General features: G+C 42.6%; 1 protein-coding gene across 4 annotated transcripts; it reads left to right on the top strand.

Annotated features, from left to right (window-relative positions):
* The first annotated feature begins 5,424 nt into the window (after window positions 1-5,424).
* On the top strand, window positions 5,425-21,540 carry TRIM6 (tripartite motif containing 6). Of its 4 annotated transcripts, none has more exons than XM_054523849.2 (9): window positions 5,425-5,524; window positions 11,846-12,335; window positions 13,123-13,218; window positions 13,928-14,158; window positions 16,978-17,000; window positions 18,739-18,839; window positions 19,115-19,141; window positions 19,357-19,636; window positions 20,218-21,534. In XM_054523849.2, the coding sequence occupies exons 2-9, from the start codon at window positions 11,913-11,915 to the stop codon at window positions 20,246-20,248; spliced, it is 1,212 nt and encodes a 403-aa protein (XP_054379824.1). In that variant the 5' UTR covers window positions 5,425-5,524; window positions 11,846-11,912; the 3' UTR covers window positions 20,249-21,534.
* Window positions 21,541-26,368: the final 4,828 nt, after the last annotated feature.

Below are 26,368 nucleotides of genomic sequence, written 5' to 3'. Positions count from 1 at the left end.
TCTTGCTACTGCTCACTCTTTGGGTCCACACTGCTTTTATGAGCTGTAACACCGCCAAGGTCTGCAGCTTCACTCCTGAGCCAGCGAGACCAGGAACCTACCGAGAGGAACGAACAACTTGAGACGGGCCGCCTTAAGAGCTGTAACACTCACCGCAAAGGTCTGCAGCTTCACTCCTGAGCTAGCGAGACCACGAACCCACCAGAAGGAAGAAACTCCGATTATATCTGAACATCAGAAGGAACAAACTCCGGACACGCCGCCTTCAAGAACTGTAACACTCACTGTGAGGGTCCGTGGCTTCATTCTTGAAGTCAGTGAGACCAAGAACCCACCAATTCCGGACACACTTGCATCTAAGATAGTGACAGTAAAGATGGAGAGAAATAAATCAAATGGATAAAACTTCTTCAAAAGGATAAATTAAAAGGACAAAAATTGAATGCTGGGATGAGGAAGAAGAAAGAATTTAGGAGTTCATTGTTTCGGAAGGAACTTAAAAGGCTAGCTGTACCATTCATCAAGATAAGTAATAAAAGAGAATAAACAAATTGGTGGGCAAATAAACACTAATATTATATACTGTTACTGAGCAATCAATGGGCTTGCCTCTTGACATACATACAAGCCAATATACCATGGCACCTTTTGAGAAAAGCAAAACTTTATTGCAAGTAGACTGGCAAGGAGACAGAAAAAATGGTTAGCCGGGCACGGTGGCTCACACCTGTAATCCTAGCACTTTGGGAGGCCGAGGCGGGCAGATCACCTGAGGTCGGGAGTTGGAGACCAGCCTGACCAACATGGAGAAACCCTGTCTCTACTAAAAATACAAAATTAGCCGGGCGTGTTGGCACATGCCTGTAATCCTAGCTACTCGGGAGGCTGAGGCACGAGAATCACTTGAACCTGGGAGGCGGAGATTGCGGTGAGCCATGATCGTGCCATTGCACTCCAGCCTGGGCAACAAGGGCAAAAACTCCACCTCAAAAAAAAAAAAAAAAGAAATTATTAATGAGGTATGATCTGATTGGATCTTGCAATGAGCTGATGCTGGAAGACATGATCTGATTGGATCCTGCCATGGGGTGATGCAAGGGCTCATCTGATTAGATCCTGAATTCTGCCATGTGAGGTTCCTTCTTAGTTCTGTCCCTACTCCTCAGTCTGAGCACTTGGGTTCCACCTGTGGTTGCATGCTTGGTTTATCTAGGCATGTTCAGGCTATGTGACCTTTAGCCCAGGGGGCTATGGCAATTGAAAAACAGCTCACAACTTTTGACACATAAAAGTTGAACCAGATTAGTCCGCTGAGGTTATAACATCTTGTTTTTGTTCTACCTGAGAGTTACTCACATGGACTCTGGAGCCCAAAAGAGGTCTGATCTATAGTTAATGTTAGGACTTTGTCAGCTAGGAAAGTGGATGGGATTATCTAGGAAGGGGATTTAGAGAAAATGAGATAATAGGAAACAAACAAAAAGCTATATTTAAGTGACTAGCTTGATTTTCTTCAAATTGACTAGAATGTGAATATATGCACAGCAAAATTCATGTTTTATTCATCGGTATTACTCCAGAGCCCTGCCAAATGCTTGGTACATTTATAGTTAACAATGCTACCTATCAGTAATTGACGATCTATTGTGTTTCAGGGACTGTCCTAAGTACTTCACCTATACTTGCATATTTAGTCTTCACAATAAATCTATGCAGTAGGTATTTTACAGATAGGGAAACTGAGGCCCAAGAGAGGTTAAGTAACTTGCCCCAAATCATGCAGATGGTAAGTAAATGAGCTAGGATCTGAATCTTGGCAAAACTGGTTCCAGAGTCCATCATCTTAAATACCATCTTAAATACTGTGCTATATGACATATATAGTTTAATATGTGTCTGCTGAAAAGAAAGAACAAAACAAATTTTTAAAAAGAAGGAAGGAAGAAAATATAAAATATCAAAGGAAAGATGGGGCCAGGTGTGGTGGCTCACACCTGTAATCCCAGCACTTTGGGAGACTGAAGTGGGCGGATCGCTTGAGTCCAGGAGTTTGAGACCAGCCTGGGCAACATAATGAAATCCTGTCTCTACAAATTACACAAAAATTTACCTGGCATGGTGGTGTATGCCCTTAGTCTCAGCTACTTGAGAGGCTGAAGTGGGAAGATCGCTTGAGCCCGAGAGTTTGTGGCTGAAGTGAGCTGAGATTGTGCTACTACATGCCAGCCTGGGCAACAGAGTGAGACTGTCTCAAAAAAAAAAACACACACAAAAGAAAATAAAAAAGAAGGAAAAATGAGAAGAAAGTAGGGAAAATAAGAAGGATGGAAAAAAGAGAGGGAGGAAAGGACGAAAAAACATGCATTAATTAGGTCCATGTTTGATGATCAGAAGCATCTGAAAACAAAATTGGTGACTTGTTTCTACTACATCCCTAAGCCTCTGGAACAAGAAATGTTTCTCCCTAAAATTTGTTTTTATTTGGTTTTACTGACGTTCTTCCTGTAATCAGATGTTAACAATTATCTTTCAGAAAATCCAGTTAGGCCTATCCTGAATTCTCAAGCATAAACTGCCCTGATTCTTAATCTTAGCCTTGCAGTATCTACTTTTTTCTTTTCTTTTGTTCCCATCAGCTCCCAGCTGGTAGTAATGAGTTAAGGAGGGTTTTCCATGAGAGGGGCAGAAACATTTCTGACCACAGGAATCATCTAACACTGCTTTCAAACAGTTGTACTGAAAAAATACACTAGAGATTTTTTTCACAGGAAGTCTCTCTCCTGTGAATATATTAGAGATTTCCTCAAAGAAAATATATTTGAGCAGATTAGAGATTTACTCACAGAAAATCTATCTTCTGAGTTTGTATTTTTTTATCACTATGTGGCTATGAGAATGTTTTGTGACCCTTGTCATGGTCCTGTTTGCTTTTCCTGAAACCTCTTTCCTATCAAATGTTAATATCCACTTATTGCTATTAAGAAATCTTGACACCTCAACCTGTGCACTAAACAATATTCCTGGTATATACTGAGTATTTAATATTGAGTATTGTAATAATAACAGGCTGGATCTGTTGATACCACCCTGAGTCTAGAACTGCAGCAGTGGGTCCTGAGTCTAGAACTGCAAGTACTCTGAGTATTCAGGAACTTGGGGCTGTCAGCAAATCTGTGCCCTCTTTACCTTCAAACCTGTCCTACTGGATGCATCATATCACCCCACCAAACCTCTGGATCCCACATACTTGGTTCCCTTTTAACACTAACAGTATTCCACTGTATTGGGTATACCACTTGTTTTTCAATCCATTTAATACTTGATGAACAGTTGGGTTGATTCCATTTTTTAATATGAGTAAAACTGCTATGGATATTTGTGTATAAATCTTTGCATGGATATGTTTTCATTTCTCTTGAGTAGATTCCTACGAGTGGATTTGATGGATCATATGGTAAATTTATATCTAACTTTTCGAGACCCCTTGAATTATTGCCAAGTACCTTCATTTCTTCTCAACCATCAGAATGCCCAATCTCCCTGTTCAAGATGAAAAATTAGTTATAGAGAAAATAAAAACTGCCTTGGTTAGCAAACAAAAAGGAAAAATTCTGCACACTGAGAAACAGTCTTTTATTCTGTTTTTTGTTTTCTTTTTTGTTTTGAGACTGGTTATCGCTATGTTGCCCAGGCTGGAGAGCAGTAGCAGGATCATGGCTCAGTGCAGCCTCAACCTTCCAGGCTCAAGTGATCCTCCCACCTCTCAGCCTCCCAAGTAATTGGCACTATAGGCACGTACCACCATGCCTGGCAATTTTTTTTTTTTTTTTAGACAGGGTCTTACTATGTTGCCCAGGTTGGCCTCAAAATCGTGGATTCAAGCTATCCTTCTACCTCGGCCTCCCAAAATGCTGAGATTACAAGCAAGCCACCATGCCCAGCCAACATCCTTTTTTTTTAACTGAGCCTACTAGCCCCAGAAATGAAGCCCTATGCTGACAAGACTATGGAGCCTATAAGTTACTTCCATTTATATCAGCTCTTAGAAAATGGCTTGAGAAGGGACTCTGGATTGGGCTTCTCCATCTCTTTTCCAATATTTCTAACCCTCTGGGTGTCAATCATACCATTTTGTATTCCAAGGGACTTAAATGTTGGCTGGGCCAGTGGCAGGGTGGTGTCCATACTGGGCAGTTTGGGTGGGGCCAGGAGAATTTCAGAGCATAAGCAGGCTTTGACCTGGAAGCGTCATCCAGGGGCAATATGGAGGCAACCATACCTAAAACCGTTGTGAAGAAAGCTACACAAGGGGTGATCTGAAACACCCTTTGTGTGGCTTCTTAAGCCTGCGGACATGAGGTACTCACTGAAATAGTGACACATGTCTGCACTTATGAGATTCCAATGACCTTTCATTTGCCTGGGGACTGTTCAGAGAAATCTCTTGATACTTAACCCAGCTATCTCCCTATTGCCCAATCCTCCGTCCAGACTTTTATAGGGACACCCCAGTCCCTTCTTTCTCTATACCTCCCTGCCCAATCCACCTTCTAAGGCAGGGCGATACTCATCTAATCAGTCTCCTTAGGGAGGAACTTTGATATTCTTTTTCTTCTCAGAGTTTCTGTGCTATTGAAACCCTGTAGTTAGAGTTCTGAGGCTCTATAAGCTTTACATGTATTCATCAGACCTAAATAAAAACAAAGATTGTCTTCTAGTTATATAGGTCAAAATTACAGATACACACACAGCTTTATACATACATATGTGTAATTTTAAGTTGATGAATTTTAATGATCGTTTGGCAAAACATACCATTATGCAAAGGGGCTTTTACTCACTCGTATAACTTTATGTGTTTATTTAGACATTTAAATTAATATGTTTATATGGAGTACAGGTGTATTATCAGTGTAATTAAACTCTGATATGATATTGGAAAGCTACAGTACACTGCAGACAATTTACAAGGGTCATCTCTGGCCTGGTGTTCTCAAAGTCCTCCGAATTTTCCGTTCATCAGGTAAGATGAACAGCTTTGCGTTGCTACCTTCAAAAATTCTCTTTTTTTTTGTTTTGAGAGACAGTCTCGCTCTGTCTCCAGGCTGGAGTGCAACCCCCGCCTCCCGGGTTCAAGCGATTCTCCTGCCTCAGCCTCCCGAGTAGCTAGGACTACAGGCGCGCCCAGCTAATTTTTGTATTTTTAGTAGAGACGGGGTTTCATCATGTTGGCCTGGATGGTCCCAATCTCCTGACTTCGTTATCCGCCCCCCTCGGCCTCCCAAAGTGCTGGGATTACAGGGCTGAACCACTGCGCCTGGCCTCAGAAACTATCTCCATCTCCCTTACCACCTGAGGGGTCACTGGTGACCACACCCATGGAATCGGCTGGATCTCCTGCGGTGCTGGACAATTTGACCCTCCTCCTCCCCTGTCCCCGCCCCTTTCCCCCTGAGTCTTTCGGCTTGGGTGGAGGACGCGGCTGCTTCAAGTCCTCGGCTCTGATCCAGGCTACAGATTCCAGGTTAGTGAGCAAGTTCATTTTCTGGCCAGCTACCGCTGTCCCCACTTGTCTGGAGAGTTTGACCCGCTCTGCAGGTCGGATTGGGGGGTTCACAGGTGAAAGAAGAATGAGGGAGACTTCTGCATTTTCAAGTTAACTCAAGTTTGGGAAGGGAGCACTGAAGAGGCACCTTTGCAGCTGGGAATAGGCCGTGTAAAGAGAGTTAAACCTCGATTCTAAAAGCTAAAGTATGTAGGGGAGGCAGCTCTGGAAACTGCTTTAGGGAATCACTGCAAACCATTTGTCAGGCGTGGATTCAGAGTCAGCATCCCTTCCCCCCTTCCCCCTTCTCCCTTCCTCCTTCCCCCCCATCCCCTCCCCCCATCTCCAGCCTGGCCGCTCCAGGAAGTGAGCACCATTTATCCCCCACCCCAGGCAGCCCGACTCCTCCCAGAGGGAGTTGGGAGATGAGCCTTCCGCAAACTCCTGACCTGTGTGTCTGTCCGTTCAACGGCCAAAGGCTGGCGAAGGAGGGAGCCCCTGCCATTCTCGGAACGGAGCAGAGTCATGCGTGGTTGAGTTTAGATAAAAGCCGAGTGAGCGCGCTCTGTTCCTTAAGATTAGTTTAAGGTGCCTTGGATTGCTCTGAAGAGCTTTGACCACCTGATAATTGCTTACATCTGGAACTTCTTGGCTTCTCATTCCCCAGATGTGCGGGTCAGAGAGGTATGTCTACTGTTCTGTTGACTGGCTCTTATTTCACTTCTGGCAGAGGTGACAGGGCAGTGAAAGAGATAAGGTCCTTTCCTTTTCGGAACTTATTATATCTTTATTTCTTTTTCTTTCTCACTGCAAATGACCCCACTGAGGTTAGAGACATTTTATTTTTAATCAGTCAGTCAACAGAGACAGAAATATGTGGTTAGGAGCATAGATGCCGCAGCCAGACTGCATGTGTTCAAATCCTGACTCTGACAGACACTGGCTGTGTGCCCGAAGACTTAACTTGACTTCTTTTAGCTTTAGTTTCTTCCATCTATAAGGTGGACGGAGTAATATGTATATCTTAGAGTTTTGGTGAGGATTAAGCGAGACAGATTTAAACACGTAGGAGGCTGCCTGACACAAATTATGGTCATTATTCCTGGCAAACTCCATGCCTAGCTTTAAAAAAATGCACAATCAAAACAATTTTTAAATTATAGGTTTCTGAAATGCAGGGGGTAGAAATTCTTTTGATGTGGAAATTAAATTTTTTGTTTTGAAACTGATTATGTTCCAATTCAAATATTTATTGAGTCCTGTTAGATAATCAATTGCAGATAATAGGTTAAATATAACCCTACACAAAGATAAAAAAAAATGTTATTCCTAAAGTGCAAGAACTCATGCCCAACTCACTTATAAATGCAACTGCCACCTATTTTATTCCACTTTCACTAGGGCTCCCAGCTGGTGGACAGGCCTGCTCTGTCATTCCTAACTCTGAACCCCCAGCCTACACCAGCCCCAGTATCCCCTGCTGAGTCACTGATTTTTATTCTGAAAGCCATTTTGATATCGATGCAAGCTTCCATTCTAAAAGATGCTTCATATCTAAATAGCAGGCCATTCTCTGTCCCCCTCCCTCTTCTAGCTGTTTTGCACCCTAAATTGTATCCACCTGGGAAAGAAGGTCCTTTATCTAAGGCAGGGCTTCTGAAGCCTTAATGTGCATAAGAATCACCTAGAGAACTTTAATATTAAAGTGCAGATTCTGAATCATTCCAGGAAAGACTGAGATTCTGCATTAAGAACTCCAAGTGGTTGCAGTGTTGCTAGTTAGCAGACCTTTTTCAGGCGTCTGGTTCTGATTTAATTGGTCCCACCTGGTTGTGAATTTGGGCTCTTTCTTCTGCTAATTTGATGCATTGGGCTCTGGGACTGCAGGCTCTTCTCGTCTGCACTCCTCACAGTCAGAATGCCTTCTCTCAGCGCATCCACACTGCTCTGGAGACTTGGCCTCAGTTGGAAACTGGCAGCCTCCCATGTCTCCCTTGGGCTGCACTTAGCTGCAGTGGGCAGTCAGGGCTTGCTGGTGTGTGGGCAAGGGTCACTCAAACCTATACTAATTGTATGCTCCCCTCCTTCACAATTTCTTTCCCAAGCCTCAGCTTTGACAAGAGACCTCAACTCTTACAAATCTTTTTTCTGCTCAAGAATTTTTCTCTGTCTAAAGAGAGTATTAGATGAATATCTAAAGCAGCATATTAGATAGGAAAAAAAGACATATAATGAAGTAGAAATAGAATGAAGCCACATATGTAATGTTACATACTCAAGTAGCCTCATTAAAAATAAGCAGGTGAAATTAATTTTAATATATTTCATTTAACCCAATACATGCAAAATACAATTAGGACATGTGATCAAGATAAAAAAATTAACAAGATCCTTTAACTTTTTTAAACTAAATCTTCAAAATCCAATGTGTATTTTGTACCTAAAGCAACCCATTTCTGAGTAGCCACACTTCAAATGCCCAATAGCCATATCTGGCTACATGTTTGACAACACAGTTCCATTATGCTTAGAAGATCAGAAACCAAGCCTTTAATTTTTCTTGTATTTTTTTGTTTCTGTCAGTTTATTGAGTTCTATCTAGTAAGTTACAAATTTTAAGCATACAATTCTGTGAATTTTCACAGTTGCAGTCAGCTGTGTAACCACCACCATGATCATGATACATAAAGGGCATTTCCGTCACCCTTCAAATTTCCTTATGCCCTTTGCAGTTCAAACTTTTCTCCCACTCCTGGGCCCTGGCTTCCACTGATGTGCTTTCAAATACCATAGCTTTCTCTTTCCTAGGATTTCACATAAATAGCATCATACAATAACTTAAATTTGATGTTTGGGTTCTTTCACTTTGCATGCTTTTGAGATTTATCTTGTTGTATATATTAACAGTTTAATTGTTTGGTAATATGCCACTGTGTGGATACACCACAGTTTGTTCATTTACCAGTTAGTGATGTCATGGATTCTTTTCAGTTTGGGACTATTACTACATTGCATTTATGAGGCAGTAATTCTCCTTCAAGAGAATTGGGTACGCTAAATACAGTTTTGCCTGAAATGAAAGTGTGCATGTGTTTGTTGGGGAAGATGAATTGAAATTGGACTTTCAATTAAAATATAATACCAACACAATTATTATTATTTATTTATTTATTTTGAGACGGAGTCTCTCTCTGTCGCCCAGGCTGGAGTGCAGTGGCGCGATCTCGACTCACTGCAAGCTCCGCCTCCCGGGTTCACGCCATTCTCCTGCCTCAGCCTCCCGAGTAGCTGGGACTACAGGCACCCGCCACCACACCCGCCTAAATTTTTGTATTTTTAGTAGAGACAGGGTTTCACCGTGTTAGCCAGGATGGTCTCGATCTCCTGACCTCGTGATCCACCTGCCTCAGCCTCCCAAAGTGCTGGGATTACAGGCTTGAGCCACTGCGCCTGGCCAACACAATTATTTTTTAACAGTAACACTTTCATAAGATAGCACATTTATTTCTATAGTGCCAACATCAAGGCCAACTATAAGCTCAGCAGTAAGTTATAATTTTCAATCCATTATAAAGTTAATTGATCATTTCCTGTGTTAGCTGCAGTGCTAAGGTCTGGGGCACCTGGAAGATAAAGTGAGACTGGGCCTCTGCCCTCATAATGCTAATTTATCAAAGGCAATAGAGCCTTATAGTGCAGTGTGCTAAGTGAGATGATGTGGGTATGGTAGGAGATATTAACAAAGGAAATAATAGTGCAGTTCCCACAGGTGTGATTAATTTGGTTAAACACTCTCAGATGATAGGTAAATACATCTGTAATACCAATTAGTACTACCAGTTAGATGTACAGAGTTCATTAATTTGTTAATTATATTTTGCACCCTTTATGGAGATGAGGAATATAAGGGAGTAATAAGAGCTCCAGCTCTGCAGCCTGCGTATCTGCATTCAAAACCGGCCCCGCCACTTGAAAGATCTACTAAATACCAGTTCATACAACTATGAAATGAGATTTAAGGGACATTCGTAATGTTGTTATATGGAATTATTGAGTTATTACATACAAAATAATTAAATTCTTGCTGAGTACCTAATGGGCTTTCTGTAAATATTTGCTGTGAGCATTGCTGCTGCTAAGCATGGCAAAACTGAAGACCCAGGCCAGTACTTGCAGAAGCACCACAGAACACTAGATGGCAGCACCGAGGACCTGTTTTCAGCTCGCTAGATCCCCCAGCGGGGCCGCTAGGAGGCTTATGCTTATGTCCCATGACTTTCTTACCCTTATCTGAGACACTTTCTCAGGCCCTTTCTTCTAAGGGGAGTGTTGTTATTGGGAGGCAGTTTGATATACTTTTTAAATCCACCAGGTCCTCAAGATGGGGGTAAATTGGTACAATTTACAGGGCCTTGTGTTTAGGCCGACACGGACTATGTTTTTTACATCAATGTACATTTACTTTTGCTGGGAAACCAGCCAAAGACAAGTTTGAGAATTCCGCCTGCTCCCTACGCACTGTGGCCTGTTCAGAACAGCAAGGTCACGCCTGGAACCAGGGCCAGAGCTTCACATAGGCGGGGTTAGCTGGCTCTTCTTAGGTGGCCCAAACACAACTCCAGGTAGGCAAGCAGAGCAAATGGCTCCCATTGAAAATAACTCAATGCTGGAAACAGTTTTAAAAATTTTCTAAAGAGTATTCTCAGTGTGATTTTAAACAATGGTAATGTAATTTATCAACAACTCTTCCCAAGAAAAATAGAGAATAAAGGTCATATTTCTCAATGAAGATATAAGGCCTCAACTGCTTTACCGGCCACCTCTCCTTACATATGGACCTCCTTAGGATCCTGCTGAAGTTTAAGACAGTCCCTGGCAAAATCCCATCATCAAATAGGATCTCTCTCATTTCCATACTTCGAAGGCACTTGGTCCATATCTGACTTTCACAGCCTTTACCACTGACTGTCTTTGGTCAAAGTTATGAGTTTGAGGACGAAGCTTTGAACTAGCACCCTGGAAAGGTTAGGTTATGCCAGTTCTACAACTTACAAGATGCATGATTTTGTAAAGTCACTTAATGTCTCTTCTTATTAAATAATGGAGAATACTCTTACTTATGCAGAGTTGTCCATGAGGCATAAAGAAAGCAAGAGAATGTGATTTCTAAATCACAACTGGTTACAGAATCATGAGTTGTAAAAATATTACCTCCCCAGGCTGGGCGCAGTGGCTCACGCCTGTAATCCCAGCACTTTGGGAGGCCAAGGCAGGCAGATCACTTGAGGTCAGGAGTTCGAGACCAGCCTGGCCAACGTGGTAAAACCCCGTCTCTACTAAAAATACAAAAATTAGCTGGGCATGGTGGCACTCACCTGTAATCCCAGCTACTCAGGAGGCTAAGGCACGAGAATTGCTTGAACGCGGGAGGCAGAGGTTGCAGTGAGCCGAGATAGTGCCACTGCACTCCAGCCTGGGCGACAGAGCAAGACTCCCTAATGAGGTAAATATGTGGAGAGTGATTGTATTTTGGCTGTGCTCTAAATAGACTAGTCAGAGCAGACCCTTCTGATAAGGGAATAGGTAGGAAGCTAGTAAGTCATGGAGATAGCAGAGTAAAGGGTCGTATTTACATCACGAACAACAAATGCAAAAATCCTGAGGCAGCATTGTGTTTTAGGTGCTTTTAACATTGAGGATATGTTTTGGATGAGAAAAGGTCACACAGTCTCCAGGTGCGGTGGCTCATGCCTGTAATTCCAGTACTTTGAGAGGCCAAGGCAGGAGCATCACTTAAGATCAGGAGTTCAAGACCACCCTGGCTAACATGGTGAAACTCCATCTCTACTAAAAATACAAAAACTAGCCAGGTGTTGTGGCACGTGCCTGTAATCCCAGCTACTCGGGAGGCTGAGGCAAGAGAATTGCTTGAACCTGGGAGGCGGAGGTTGCAGTGAGCTGAGATTGTACCACGGCATTCCAGCCTGGGTGACAGAGTGAGTCTCCATCTCAAAAAAGAAAAAAAAGAAAAGATCACACAGACAGTGACTCACACAGGCCCCTCCTTTCCAGTGCCTCAGTTTGTCACTCCATTCAATAGAGCAAGAGGAAATTATCACTGCTCTAATATGGGGAGAAATTGGTGCCTTGTATGAGCCGGGATAAAGAACGTATTGGATATTAGAATGAGAAGCCCTTGTTACCCCAGGTGTCTGACCTCTTTATCCAGGACTAGGCAGTCCGTATTTATTCTCACTCCTTCCTTACCCTGACCCTTTTTTTGTTTGTTCGTCTACCTAGGATTCTACAAGCAGGAAACATCTTAGAAATCAGGGCTGGGCAGGCAGGAGCCAGGAGAGTAGCTACAATGACTTCACCAGTACTGATGGACATACGAGAAGAGGTGACCTGCCCTATCTGCCTGGAGCTCCTAACAGAACCCCTGAGCATAGACTGTGGCCACAGCTTCTGCCAAGCCTGCATCACACCGAATAGCAGGGAATCAGTGATTGGTCAAGAAGGGGAAAGAAGCTGCCCTGTGTGCCAGACCAGCTACCAGCCAGGGAACCTGCGGCCTAATCGGCATCTGGCCAACATAGTGAGGCGGCTCAGAGAGGTAGTGTTGGGCCCTGGGAAGCAGCTGAAAGCAGTTCTTTGTGCAGACCATGGGGAAAAACTGCAGCTCTTCTGTCAGGAGGATGGGAAGGTCATTTGCTGGCTTTGTGAGCGGTCTCAGGAGCACCGTGGTCACCACACGTTCCTCGTGGAGGAGGTTGCCCAGGAGTACCAGGTGAGACCCCAGGATGGAAGGGGAGACAGAGAAACAAGGTCTTTGGCAGGTTTTAACGTTTTATCATGCTCTGATCTAATCTCTTTGTAGTCTTCATTTACCTAGAGAATGAACCTGGAAACTGCCTCCCTGATTAAGAATAGATTCTTTATCTCTTACTTGCTATTCCAGATTGAGTAGATAGAGCTGCTCAGGATAAAAGGGGTACTTGGTTGATTGAGTGTGGAGATATGTTGGCAGGGAAGGTAAAGGAATTTATTTACTCATGTATTTATTTTGAGAAGGCGTCTCGTTCTGTCGCCCAGGTTGGAGTGCAGTGGTGCGATCTCGGCTCACTGCAACCTCTGCCTCCCGGGTTCAAGCAATTCTCCTGCCTGGCCTCCCAGGTAGCTGGGACTATAGGTGTGCACCACCATGCCCAGCTAATTGTGTGTGTGCATGTGTGTGTATTTAGTAAAGATGGGGTTTTGCCATGTTGCCCAGGCTGATCTCAAACTCCTGAGCTCAGGCAATCCGCCTGCCTCAGCCTCCCAAAGTGCTGGGATTACAGGCATGAGCCATGGGTGCTTTGTGGTCAGGCACCTTCCCAAGGAGGAAGGAGAATCAGCCTATCCCTGTTGGTTTTCATCCCGTGAATATAAAAGATTTGTTGGCCCTCTCAAGTTTTCATCCTAGGTTAGGACAGGCTTCTTTTGAGGTTAGCAGAATCTCTGTCCCATTCATTCTATGTCTGGGTACTGAGTCAACTGAAGGCTTGATCCTGCTTGACCTGATTTGTTTCTTCCAGGAGAAGTTTAAGGAGTCTCTAAAGAAGCTGAAGAACGAGGAGCAAGAAGCTGAGACGCTAACAGCTTTTATCAGAGAGAAGAAGACATCCTGGAAGGCAAGGGAGACTTTTTCTGAAGATGTCCTGGGGCAGGAATCATGGCAGGTCATAGGAGCTGAGGGCAAAGGAGTCCTTGTCCTGTCTATCCTCTGATGCCATGACTAGAAGAGCTTCCCTTTGCATGGTCCTCCACTGTATTCCTTCCAAACAGGGGGAGAAGAGGGGAGCTAAATAGCAAACATATCAAAACTGAACCTAGGAGACAATCACATAGCAGAGGAACCATGGCTAGGGGTCGCCCCAATTCATAATTCTGGGTCTTGCTCTACAGTTTCAGTCTCTTTGGCTTTTCCCTTGCATTCAGAGTACAAATGCAAGAGAAAATGCAGGTAAGGCTTGTGAAGAAGCCCAGATCTGAGACAGGTTAGTCACAGGCCAGTAATTTCTACCTCAGTACTCAAAATTGGAAGAGGAGGCTGATGCAGAGGTGAGGGAGGCTTCCTGGAATCTAAACGTCACCCAGGAATCACAGTTGATGTCTAGTTGGCCTAGATAAAGCAGCCCAGGGCCAATGGTCTGGGCAGAGCTGAAGGGAGAAAAGAAGGAAAGAACAGGCTACAAAGGCTTTCTCCTGCAGCATTTACCCTCCCTCTCTCTGGGAGGCCTGGCCCAGGAAAGCAGTCCTGAGCCCAACTCCCCTGCTTTTAATAGAGGAGACCCTCAGTGTGACCGACTAGCAGCCTCTTTTTCTTCCCTGTTCCTGAAGAATCAGATGGAGCCTGAGAGACGCAGGATCCAGACAGAGTTTAATCAGCTGCGAAATATCCTAGACAGAGTGGAGCAGCGGGAGCTGAAAAAGCTGGAACAGGAAGAGAAGAAGGGGCTACGAATTATAGAAGAGGCTGAGAATGATCTGGTCCACCAGACCCAGTCGCTACGAGAGCTCATCTCGGATCTGGAGCGTCGATGTCAGGGGTCAACAATGGAGCTGCTGCAGGTAAGGCTTGTGAAGGAGCCCAGATCTGAGAGTCAAGGTAAAGAGTAACTTTCCTTCCTTTCTGGGACATCAGACTACCATCATTGTGGGGACAAGAGAAAACATTCCTTTGGCGCTATAGCGCCTATCCCCTATTAAACTGTTTAGAGGTATGGAGTAAAGCATAAGATAATTCAGAGTACAAATGCAAGGGAAAATCCCATTTTTATTTATAAAGGGTTGTCTGAAAGTTTATTTGATGCTGTGGAGAAGATCTGTTGTATCCAGTGATGTTGTTCTTTCTGTTCTTTCTTTCTCAGTCTTGGCACTATTTACGTTTCTGGCTGGATAATTCTTTGCTGCGGGGGATTCTCCAGTACATTGTAGGATGCTTAGCAGCATCTCTGGCCTCTGCTCACTAGATGTCAGCAGCACCACCCCAGATGTGACAACCCCAAATTTCTTCAGACATTGCCACGATAGCCCCAGGGTGAACACAGTGCTCTCCCAGTTGAGAACCACTGTTCATTAGGCACCTCTTGTCTCTGATGCTGTGTTGGGAATTTGTCAAGTGCTTCTTACCCAGCTTAGTCACAGGCACACTTATGCCAAGCTAAATTCTTAGAGATGATGTATTACCAGCCCTTCTTTGTTTTCACTCTCTTCTCTAGAGCAGAATCATTTAACATACTGTAGTAATTGATATTTGAACTGGTTTTGGGGGTCTGGGCTCTGGTCTGTATGTGTGTAGGTCGCAGATTGCAAGGTATCAAGCCTAGAGAGATTTGATGGAGGGACTTGAACTGAGGTTGAAATTCTAGCAGCTGTTTTCTGCATAGAACGAATAGTGTGGCTGTGAATTTGAGGCATGATGTAGCTTGTGATATTCTGTAACCTTCAGAGTGTAAGATATTCTTTATATTTTGTTTGCCTTCGTGCTTTCCTCTGGCTCTTTCTTTCTTGGTGGAATAATTGTTTATTTACATATTCTTGGGTCTTAGTATTAGAGCCATGGGTAGCTACTTTCTGCCTGTTACAGCTTTTTCTCATTCACTGCTTCCTGCTTTCCATCTTCATTTTATTCTGCTTGCCTTTTTGTCCTCATCATTGATATTATTACCCTGATACTTTCTCCTTCACCTTTTGTTCTGGCTCCTTAACACTCCTCAAACTGTAAATATTTTTAAATGCCAATGAATCATCAATTCATATTGCTAGTTTAGACACTTCCACATTCGTTAGTATGACTGCCCCCTGGACATTTAAACTTGAGTAGTCTTTTCTAACAATAAACTTTCTAGAATTTTCCCATCACAGACATTCTTCTTTCTCTTTTCCATATCTCTTCTTTCTCTTTTCCGTATCTGTGTGAATTGTTGCCCATTAAGATTTTATAGCCAAGGCCAAGCACAGTGACTCACGCCTGTGATCCCAGCACTTTGGGAGGCCAAGGCGGGTGGATCATGAGGTCAGGAGATGGAGATCCTGGCTAACACGATGAAACCCTGTCTCTACTAAAAACACAAAAAAAAGCCGAGTGCGGTGGCTGGCACCTGTAGTCCCAGCTACTTGGGAAGCTGAGGCGGGAGAATGGCGTGAACCCAGGAGGCGGAGCTTGCAGTAAGCCAAGCCACTGCACTCCAGCCTGGGCGACAGAGCAAGACTCCATCTCAAAAAATAAAAATAAAAGATTTTATAGCCAAGATAAAAGCTTCAAAATATGGACATAAAGCCAACATAAGAGAAGTAGCCACACGAAATAGCACATCGATTTGATCATTTCAGTTTCTCAGTACAGTCACAATGTAAGATTGATACAATCCTGGATATTTACTGCAAATTGACACACACAGCACCTCTACCATGTTCTATGTTCAAGCCAGTTTGAGTTTTGTCTCTATGAAATGCCACCATAAACAGCCCTAATACAGAGAAAATAGTTAATCCGGTGTTATATGGACCAAACTTAAGCTTCTCTTAGGGGTCATTGAGATGTATGGAGCAGAAGATAAAAAGACCAAATAGAAGGGAATAGGCCAATTCCACGGAAATGAGACTAGCAGTGGCAATGATAAAGGTGAACAACTGGTGACCAAATGAAATTAAGGATGTGAAGTGGACTGACTTGGGCAAAGATAGGATGCTAGGGTGAATATATGGTAGTTATTTCCTATTTTGTTTAAATTTGGTGATGGTTGCTAGTATGATTCAGTAGGATGGAAGGGAGACAAGAGTTGCAGAAATAAGTTTTCTTTTAAACGTCTTGCATTTGAGGTACCTGTGACTCATTTGCTGGTGTATATATTAATCAAAATCATAAGGAAAGGGGGCTGAGCAGAAGTACAGATTTGAGAATCATTAACATGTGTGTGTTAAAATGAAGGAAATGGAGGAAGTCAGCAGAGGTAGGGTAGAGAGTTAGAGAAGCGAAGTTTGAGAAACAACCATATTTAAAGCCCATGAGCCTGTATCTTCAGCAACCAGAACAGGATGTAAGCTATTCAAGGATGGAAATTATGACTTCATTTTCTAAGGTTCTCTAGGCCAGGCACAATGCCTGACAAATAATACATGCTATACATACATAACATTACACACACATATGCACACACACAGTGTTGTAAAAATCAAGACACTGATGAGTCAATTGAGTTATTTTTTGATGTCTTCACATGGGTTCTTAAGGACAGTCTGCCCTGAGTTTTTTCTCTACTTTGTGGCCTCCACATTAGGATTATCTTTATATGTATCATATCATGGGATAGTGGACATGGAAGGAGAAATGTGGATAAGGGCATGACCTGTTACTCCTTGACTTAACCTGTCTTTTTCCTTCCTAGGATGTGAGTGATGTCACAGAAAGGTATGTGTAGGAGAACATGAGGTAGTTCCCCTGGATTGACAAATGATTCCTTTACCCATGATCAGTGGGAAAGGGAAGAAGAATCAGAGTGGGGAAGATTCAAGAGAGTAGTCTTGAATCGCACATCACATGAGAGTTTTGGCGTCCCCAAATAAAGGGGATGAACTGGCTTCTCTGGTAGGAAAATGTGGGTGATGGGAGGTCAGTAGTTGGGGACAGTACTGTTATTTAGAATAAAGAGTTGCAGTATTGTGCCACTGCACTCCAGCCTGGGAGACAAAGGGAGACTCCGCCTCAAACAAACAAAAAAAATGAATAAAGAGTTGCAGTATCAGTGACTCCCCAAGTACCTTGTTAAGTGTACTTTTCCATAAACCTCTGTGCCTGCTTTCATCCCTGATTCTTAAGTTACCTCAAAATACACAGGAATTTTCTTTGCCCATAAATTTTTTTTTTTTTTTTTTTGAGACAGTTTCACTCTGTCGCCCAGGCTGGAGTGCAGTGGTGTGATCTCAGCTCAGTGCAACTTCCTGCCGTGAATTTTATCAGAGTGACATTCCCATCTGCATTATTTCTCAAGGTCTAAGAATTTGGTCTTGGGACATCTGCCTTAAGTTTTTCTTTCTCCCAGGCCTTGCTCCCTAGTAGATTTTCTTTTGTCTCAATTCCAGTAAAAACATAAACCTGAGCTCTTGAGGATAATAATTTAGCCCGGGAATCAAACATGTTCTCTTTCACATACTCCAGAGTCTCATCCAACAAGATGACATGTCAACCTGCTTGCACACTTGGTTCCTTCATGCTCCTCACAGACACATGAAATAGGAAGCCTATTGTCCCTTCTGAAATCTGTACTCTCCGTTTGGAGGTGAGGACATCTTTTCTCCAGCTAGCGGCATAACATTCCCAGAGACAGCAAATCCTAAAATGCTGTTTTGAAGGTTTTCTGAGAAATCCTAGGGCCTAAGCCCACAGACTTTTCTGAAGAAACCCCTTCACTTGATACTCTCAAAGCCCCAGCAATAGGCCCCTGGTGTTCTGCCTGTCAACCCAGACATCTTCAGCCCCTCTGATTTTAAATATTTTATATCTTTTTTTAGAGGTAGCAAAAGATTTCCAAGCCATTATTTTACTGAACTGCATAACATCTCTAGGACACAGAAAAAAGGAAAATTATAGTATTTTCTAAAAACAACAACAGAAAAACAAAATGAGACTTTAAGAAGTTAAATCTTGGACAGGTGCAGTGACTCACACCTGTAATCCCAGCACTTTGGGAGGCTGAGGAGGGCAGATCATGAGGCCAGGAGATCAAAACCATCCTGGCTAACATGGTAAAACCCTGTCTCTACTAAAAATACAAGAAAATTAGCCAGGCGTGGTGGCACACGCCTGTAGTCCCAGCTACTCGGAAGGCTGAGGCAGGAGAATTGCTTGAACTTGGGAGGTGGAGGTTGCAGTGAGCCGAGATCGCGCCACTGCACTCCAGCCTGGGCGACAGAGCAAGACTCCTTCTCAAAAAAAAAGTTAAACCTTACACAAGTTTATGTAGATGGTGAGATGATAGTTTCTAGTCTAGATCTTCTGGCTCCAGTGCCAGGGCTGTTTGCAGAATGATGCTAAGTGTATTCAGAAAGGAGGATTGGAATTCATCAGTAAGCTTGGGAGGTAAGGGAGACGGGTGGTGGAGAAACCCACAGTCAGCAGTGTGGGAACTCAGAAGTTCTGTCCTTTTTAGGAGTGAGTTCTGGACACTGAGGAAGCCAGAAGCTCTCCCTACAAAGCTGAGAAGTATGTTTCGAGCCCCAGATCTGAAAAGGATGCTGCGAGTGTTTAGAGGTAAGGAGATTCAGGGGAAAGAGTTTGGATGTGAAATTACCGTCGTGGGAAGAAATAAACAGGATAGAGGATATAGTCGGTATTTGAGCATAGTGGCAAAGAGGGAGGGACATAGTGTGCTGGAGAAGATGCAGTTTGTATTTAAGGGGAGATGAAATGGCCAGGTGACATCCTTACAGGATTCCTCACCATTCCCTTCATCTAGTAAGGAGAGAGATACCAGACAGGAGACAATTGGTCCTATTCAACATTATTGACTCTTTTCATCATTACAGAGCTGACAGATGTCCAAAGCTACTGGGGTAAGTAGAAGCCATGGCGTCTTTGGATTGGCACATTCTGATCTCCTTTCACATGCCCTCCCCAGACATAGCCACACAGGTCCTAGGTGTTGATGCCTCCCCCATCCCTGCCATATAGTTCCAATTCCTCCAGCCACTTCCTGTGTTTCCTCTTCTCAGCATAATGAGACCCATGTCCCCATTCTCATCTGCTGATGTTGTACCTTTTCCTACAGTGGACGTGACCCTGAATCCACACACAGCTAATTTAAATCTTGTCCTGGCTAAAAACCGGAGACAAGTGAGGTTTGTGGGAGCTAAACTATCTGGACCTTCCCGTCTGGAAAAGCATTATGACTGTAGTGTCCTGGGCTCCCAGCACTTCTCCTCCGGAAAGCATTACTGGGAGGTAGATGTGGCCAAGAAGACTGCCTGGATCCTGGGGGTATGCAGCAATTCACTGGGACCTACATTCTCTTTCAACCATTACGCTCAAAATCACAATGCTTACTCCAGGTATCAGCCTCAGAGTGGATACTGGGTGATTGGGTTACAGCATAACCATGAATATAGGGCCTATGAGGATTCTTCCCCTTCCCTGCTCCTCTCCATGACAGTGCCCCCTCGCCGTGTTGGGGTTTTCTTAGATTATGAGGCTGGCACTGTCTCCTTTTATAATGTCACAAACCATGGCTTCCCCATCTACACTTTCTCTAAATATTACTTTCCCACTACTCTTTGTCCATATTTCAATCCTTGCAACTGTGTAATTCCTATGACCCTGCGTCGTCCAAGCTCTTGAATATTCTTGTGTTCCCACCCACTTCTGATAAGTACCCTGAGGCTTATCAGCATGTGATTCTCCCTTCTGATCTTCTGTTTTTCTGTGTTCTCAATTCTTTTGTTGTTTTTTGGTTTTTGAATTTTTTTTGAGATGGAATCTCGCTCTGTCGCCCAGGCTGGAGTGCAGTGGCACAATCTCGGCTCACTGCAACCTCTGCCTCCTGGGTCCAAGCGAACCTCCTACCTCAGCATCCCAAGTAGCTGGGATTACAGGCACCCACCACCATGCCCAACTAATTTTTGTATTTTTGTAGAGACAGGCTTTCACCGTGTTGGCCAGGCTGATCTCGAACTCCTGATCGCAAGTGATCCACCCGCCTCGGCCTCCCAAAGTGCTGGGATTACAGATGTGAGCCACCGCGCCCAGCCAGTTCTTTTGTTTTAAACATTTACTCAGTACTAGGATGCACCCAGTGGTGAGAGTAAGCATCTTTGATGACAGGTCTTGAGGTGGATAGGGGGCGCTTTCAGTCTTTTGCCATTAAGCATAGTATTTGATGCAGGTTTTTTTTTGGTTGATGCAGGGGATCAAATTTAAGGAAGTTCTGATCTGTTAATTTGCTACAAGTTTTTGTATAAAATGAAAAATCATATTCTACCTATGTCTTTTCTGTAAATTATTGAGACAGTTGCGTGTCATTTTTGTTCTGTTAATGTGGCTTAGTACATTGATTTACTTAAATTTGTTTTATTGGCCACAACTTGCTGAAATACACCATTATTATTTGTTGTATGTAATACTGAATTTATTTTGATAACGTATGGTTTAGATTTTATTTTCATCTATGTTAATGAAAGAAATTGGCCTGTATTTTTACATTCTTATAATATCTTTGCCAGGTTCTATAAAATGCAATAATAAGCAAATAAATTACTGCGTTTTTGTATAAGTATGTATAGGATTGAACTCTAAAACCAAACCATTATAATGATAACTTGGGTAGCTTCAAACTCAAATTGAAGAGAGTCTTCACTACAATCTTCACTACAACCTTTGGCCTTCCTCTCTACATTTAAGAGTAGCAATAGAACAATAAAAAAAAATACATCTTTCAAATTAATTGCAGTAAAAACAAAAGGGTAGTGGGGAGAGAAAAACAATCCAATACGTATTTTTCTCAGAATAGAAAGAAAATACAAAGAGAAAATATGAACAATATAAAGCACTTAAAGGAAGAGGATGATTTCTTCCAGCTTCTCCACACTCTCTTTATGCGCAGGAACAAACAGCTGTTGAGTGAGCTGCTATGACTTTGGTAGAGAGATGCAATATGTTTTCTGAACCAGCTATAAAAGAAATTAAGAGGTACATGTGAGGGTAGAAATAAATATCAAGGAAGAGAATGGCACTGGCTGTCCCATATGGTATCCAGGAGCCACCAATGTCTGTTGAGTACTTCACACGTGACTAGTCTGAATTGAGATGTGCTCAAAGTATAAAATATATACCAGATTTCAAATACCTACTTCAAAAAATAATGTAAAATATCTCACTAATAACTTTTCCTTTGTGTATTGCAATGATAATATGTTGGCTCTATTGGATTAAATAAAATATGTTATTCATTTTACCCGTTCCATTTTACTTTTTTAATGTGGATACTAGAAACCTTAAAATTACATATGTGGCTTACATTGTATTTCTATTGGACAACTCTGGAGTAGATCCTATAATGAAATTTCTGTCCCTAAGTGAGCCCTAGTGTAAAAGCCTGTGGACTCAGGATACAGAGGAGGTTTCAAGGCACATATGTTTATCTCTACAAGAACCTGCACCTTCCCAGCTGCCGTGAGGCATTTTTATGGAAGGTAATGCCAGAGAAAAGAAGATCTCAACATATCTAGAAGTGTAGAAATTTGGAAGATCATAGAAAGGGCTCATGACCAGAGAATGATTCTGCCGACTCTGGCCCCTGCCATTAGTCCTCAGTCTGTTGGGCACTTGAAGCGAGGAAATACTGATTTGTTATCAAGGCTCAGCTTGGGTGTCTATGGTGAGATAAAGTAGTGCAGATTATAGTAAAAGCTCACTACTGGTTTGTTCTAAGGCACAGTTTTATAATATTTGGGAGATCATATCTGTGGAAGCCCAGAGGCTGGATGCAACTCCTCATCCTGGTCTTCATTTCAATTGGAAGAGATATAAAAGGAGATAGGGCCGGCTGACTGGGGCCCATGGGGCTGGTGGAAGTTCAGGAAAGAGAAAGATCTGCTGGAGTACTTATCCCCTTCCCACTTATTTTCCCATACAATAAGTTCTAGGCAAAAGAGTTAGCCCAGCTCTCTTCTGTAAACTCACTTTACAAGTAAATTTACTTTCCAAGTGAATTTATAAGTAATTTTTTTTTTGTCACCAGAGTTCTAGGGACATGGTATAGTTATCCTAATATTTCCCAAAATGTGACTGCTTGCTAGAGCCGGTATTTAAGTTTGATGCTAACTTAAAAAGAAGATTTTGGAAGGGAGAGGGACTTTCTTAACATCTTTATTGTGATATTTACTTTATAAGTAAATTCACTTGGAGAACCCAAAGTATTGTCCAGTGAATGACTTTAGATAACAGTGAAAGCCAAACTAAGTACTTGCTGGAATTCTATAGATAAAACCTGGGGAAGGTTGCTCAATCTGAGACTTGGGGACAAGTATTAGGCTAAGTTCACAGCTCTGACCTTTTCTTGAGGGGTTATGGGGGCTTGACAGAGGCCTTCTGTTCTTGACATGTGATAGAGTAGACTAAACTACTGAGAAAAAGAACTCTAAAAATACATACTGGATCAAATACTAAAGAAATGTACTTCTTGTTAATGTAAAACAATCGGTCATGAGTGTATGTAACTGGTGGTGAGTGGCACTGTTCCATGTAGGATTCATGCACCAAGCTTGCTTTCATCTTGTGGCACTTGCTATACCCCAGAATAGTAACAGCATGAAGCTGGCAGAAAGGTAAAGAAAACTTAGGGGAGAAAACGTGCTTTTTAAATCCTTAGTTCATAGATGGGATTCGTAATATCTGCTCATTTTATGTTAATGAGAATAGCCATAGGGCTAAACCTAACTGTAAAGATTTTTTAAATGTCTAGCTGTATGCAATCATGTACAATCAAATTTCAAGGGAAAGAAAACTCAGATTTTGGTGGAAACTGCCTGGAACCCTAAGTAATCCTTTTTCCCATTATAGAAGACTCAGGATCTCAGCTTTTTTCTGGAACTATGTTAATTCCATTCTATAGCCTAAAGTTTGTAAAAAGAGAACTGTATTGTCACTAAAGTTCTAGACATGTGGTATAGTTATCCTAATATTTCCCAACAAGTGAGTGCTTGTTAGAGCTGGCATGTAAGTTTGATTCTAACTTAAAAATAATTTTTTTAGGGGAAAAGGACTGTCTTAACATTATTATTGTGATATAACTGACATATAATACATTTCATAAAGTATATAACTTGATACATTTTGACTTGTGAAACTCATCACCATCGAGGCAATAAATCAGATGGGGTTCTTTTTTGTATATATAGCACTTAGAGCTATCAATTTCCTTCCGTGGCTTTAAATGCATCTCACAAATTTTGATATATTCTCCATTCTATTCAAGATTCTATTTTCCCTTTTGATTTCTTCTTTGACCATTGAATTATTTAAAATTATATTTTTTCCCAAATCTATGAGGATGTTCATATAACTTTTTGTTATTGGTTTATAATTTAATTTTAAATGGTCCAGATGTAGACTTTATATGACTTGAATCATTTTTAAATGTATTGAGACTTGTTTTACGGTAAAGGATATGATCTATATTGGTAAATGTTTCATTTGCACTTGGAAGAAATGTGTATTCTGTTGTCCTGGGGTACAGTGTTCAATAAACATCATGTTGGTTGATATTATTCAAATCTTCTATATCCTTACTGATTTTCTATGAGAGAGGGGTGTTGAAATTTCCAACTATATTTGTGGATTTGCCTATTTCTCCTGCAATTCTATCAGATTTTGCTTTCTGATTTTTTGAAGCTCTTTTGTAAGGAGCATACACACTTAGGAATGTTACATTCTCTTGATGAATTGACCCCTTTCTCATTATGGAATGACCCTCTCTCTCTGCTAATATCTTTTTCTCCAAACTCTACTTTGTTAGATATTAATTTGGCCACTCCAGCTTTCTTGTTTTGTTGTTGTTGTTGTTGTTTGTTTGTTTGAGACGGAGTCTCGTTCTGTCATCCACGCTGGAGTGCAGTGGTGTGATCTTGGCTCACTGCAACCTCCGCCTCCTGGGTTTAAGCGATTCTCCCGCCTCAGCCTCCTGAGTAGCCGGGATTACAGGCACCTGCCACCACGTCCAGCTAATATTGTATTTTTAGTAGAGATGGGGTTTCACCATGTTGGCAGATTGGTCTCGAACTCCTGACCTCAGGTGATCCACCCGCCTCGGCCTCCCAAAGTGCTGGAATTACAGCCGTGAGCCACCGTGCCCAGCCCAGCTTTCTTTTGATTATTGTTTTCGTAACATATCTTTTCACTTTTTTTTTTTTTTTTTTTGATACGGAGTCTCGCTGTGTCTCCCAGGCTGGAGTGAGGTGGCGCGATTGAGTGACGTGGTGGCGCGATTGAGTGACGTGGTGGGCGCGATCTCGGCTCACTGCAAGCTCCACCTGCCGGGTTCACGCCATACTCCTACATCAGCCTCCCCAGTAGCTGGGACTACAGGCGCCCGCCACCGCGCCCAGCTAATTTTTTTTGTATGTCTAGTAGAGACGGGGTTTCACCGTGTTACCCAGGATGGTCTCAATCTCCTGACCTCGTGATCCACCCGCCCACCTCGGCCTCCCAAAGTGCTGGGATTACAGGCGTGAGCCACCGCGCCCGGCCTCATCTTTTTACTTTTAAACTATTTGTGTCTTTACATTTAAAGAGTATTTAGGCCAGGCGTGGTGGCTCATGCCTGTAATTCCAGCACCTTGGGAGGCCGAGGCGGATGGATCACCTGAGGTTGGGAGTTCGAGACCAGCCTGAACAACATGGAGAAACCGCGTCTCTACTAAAAATACAAAACTAGCCGGGCGTGGTGGCACATGCCTGTAATCCCAGCTACTCGGGAGGCTGAGGCAGGAGAATCGCTTGAACCCGGGAGGCAGAGGTTGCGGTGAGTCAAGATCGTGCCATTGTACTCCAGCCTGGGCAACAAGAGCGAAACGCTCTCTCAAAAAAAAAAAAAAAAAATATTTAAGTGGCATGTAGTTGCTCTAGGTAAATAATATAGTTATCTTCATTTTTCCCAACAAGTTACTGCTTGAGTTGGCATTTCAACTTAGTTTTAATTAAAATTTAAATATTTTGCTACTTTACCTTTTGTCAGAAATGATCTTGATTCCATGGGACTCTCAGTTTTTTAAACATTTGCTGTATAACTGCTGTGTGCATACAATCTAGCCCTTGTCTTCACAGAGACTCAGTCAGGGGATAAAACAAAGGCATATTCTCTGCAAGGTTTATTTCAACCATCTTTTAGAAGATAAATTTGGGGTTCTAGGGTTCCAAGATTTGAAACGTTACATTTGATTGGTGAAGGGCTAGTTCTCAGGTTCTCATGGGGTTGATGTTTAGGCCGAGACTAACCTTTTTTTTTTCTTGAGATGGAGTCTCCCTCCTGTTGCCCACACTGGAGTGCAGTGGCATAATCTCGGCTCACTGCAACCTCTACCTCCCGGGTTCAAGTGACTCTCCTGCCTCAGCCTCCCAAGTACCTGGGATTAAAGGTGCCTGCCACCCTCGGCTAATTTTTGTATTTTTAGTAGAGACAGGGTTTCACCATGTTGGCCAGGCTGATCTCAAAACTCTCAGCCTCAGGTGATCCACCTGCCTCGGCCTCTCAAAGTGCTGGGATTACAGGCATAAGCCACCATGCCTAGCTTTTTTTTTTTTTTTTTTTTTTTTTTAAATAAATGCAAGCTTACGTACAGGCTCATGTCAAATAAGGAATCAACCAAGAAATAAAATATTGATTCACTTTTATCCATCTTGAACACATACTAGTATTTGGAGGGCAAATAATTAAAATACGAAAAACAATTAGGGAAACGGAGTCTATTTTGGAATCTTTGAAAAAGCAGAGGAGAAATGTTAGAAGAGAAATGAAGATAGAACTGCAAGTTTAGGGCATTATTGCCTATCTCAGCTAAGCATTAGCCTTTATTTCAAGAGATCAAAGGAAACTCACATTTTTGAACTGAAAGTCAATACATACATTTGAATCACATACATTTCCACCTGACCACTGAGGGTACTTGTATGAAGACAGCAACTGGGTTTTCTATATCGCTTCCTGTGTGTCAATCACATTTCTGCACATTATATATAAGGACTCAATCTTTTTTCTTTTTTTTGAGGCAGAGTTTTGCTCTTGTCGCCCA

This window comes from Pongo abelii, chromosome 9 (genome assembly GCF_028885655.2).
Source record: "Pongo abelii isolate AG06213 chromosome 9, NHGRI_mPonAbe1-v2.0_pri, whole genome shotgun sequence".
Classification (NCBI taxonomy): Eukaryota; Metazoa; Chordata; class Mammalia; order Primates; family Hominidae; genus Pongo; species Pongo abelii.
This window is presented reverse-complemented; position numbering and strand designations above follow the sequence as displayed.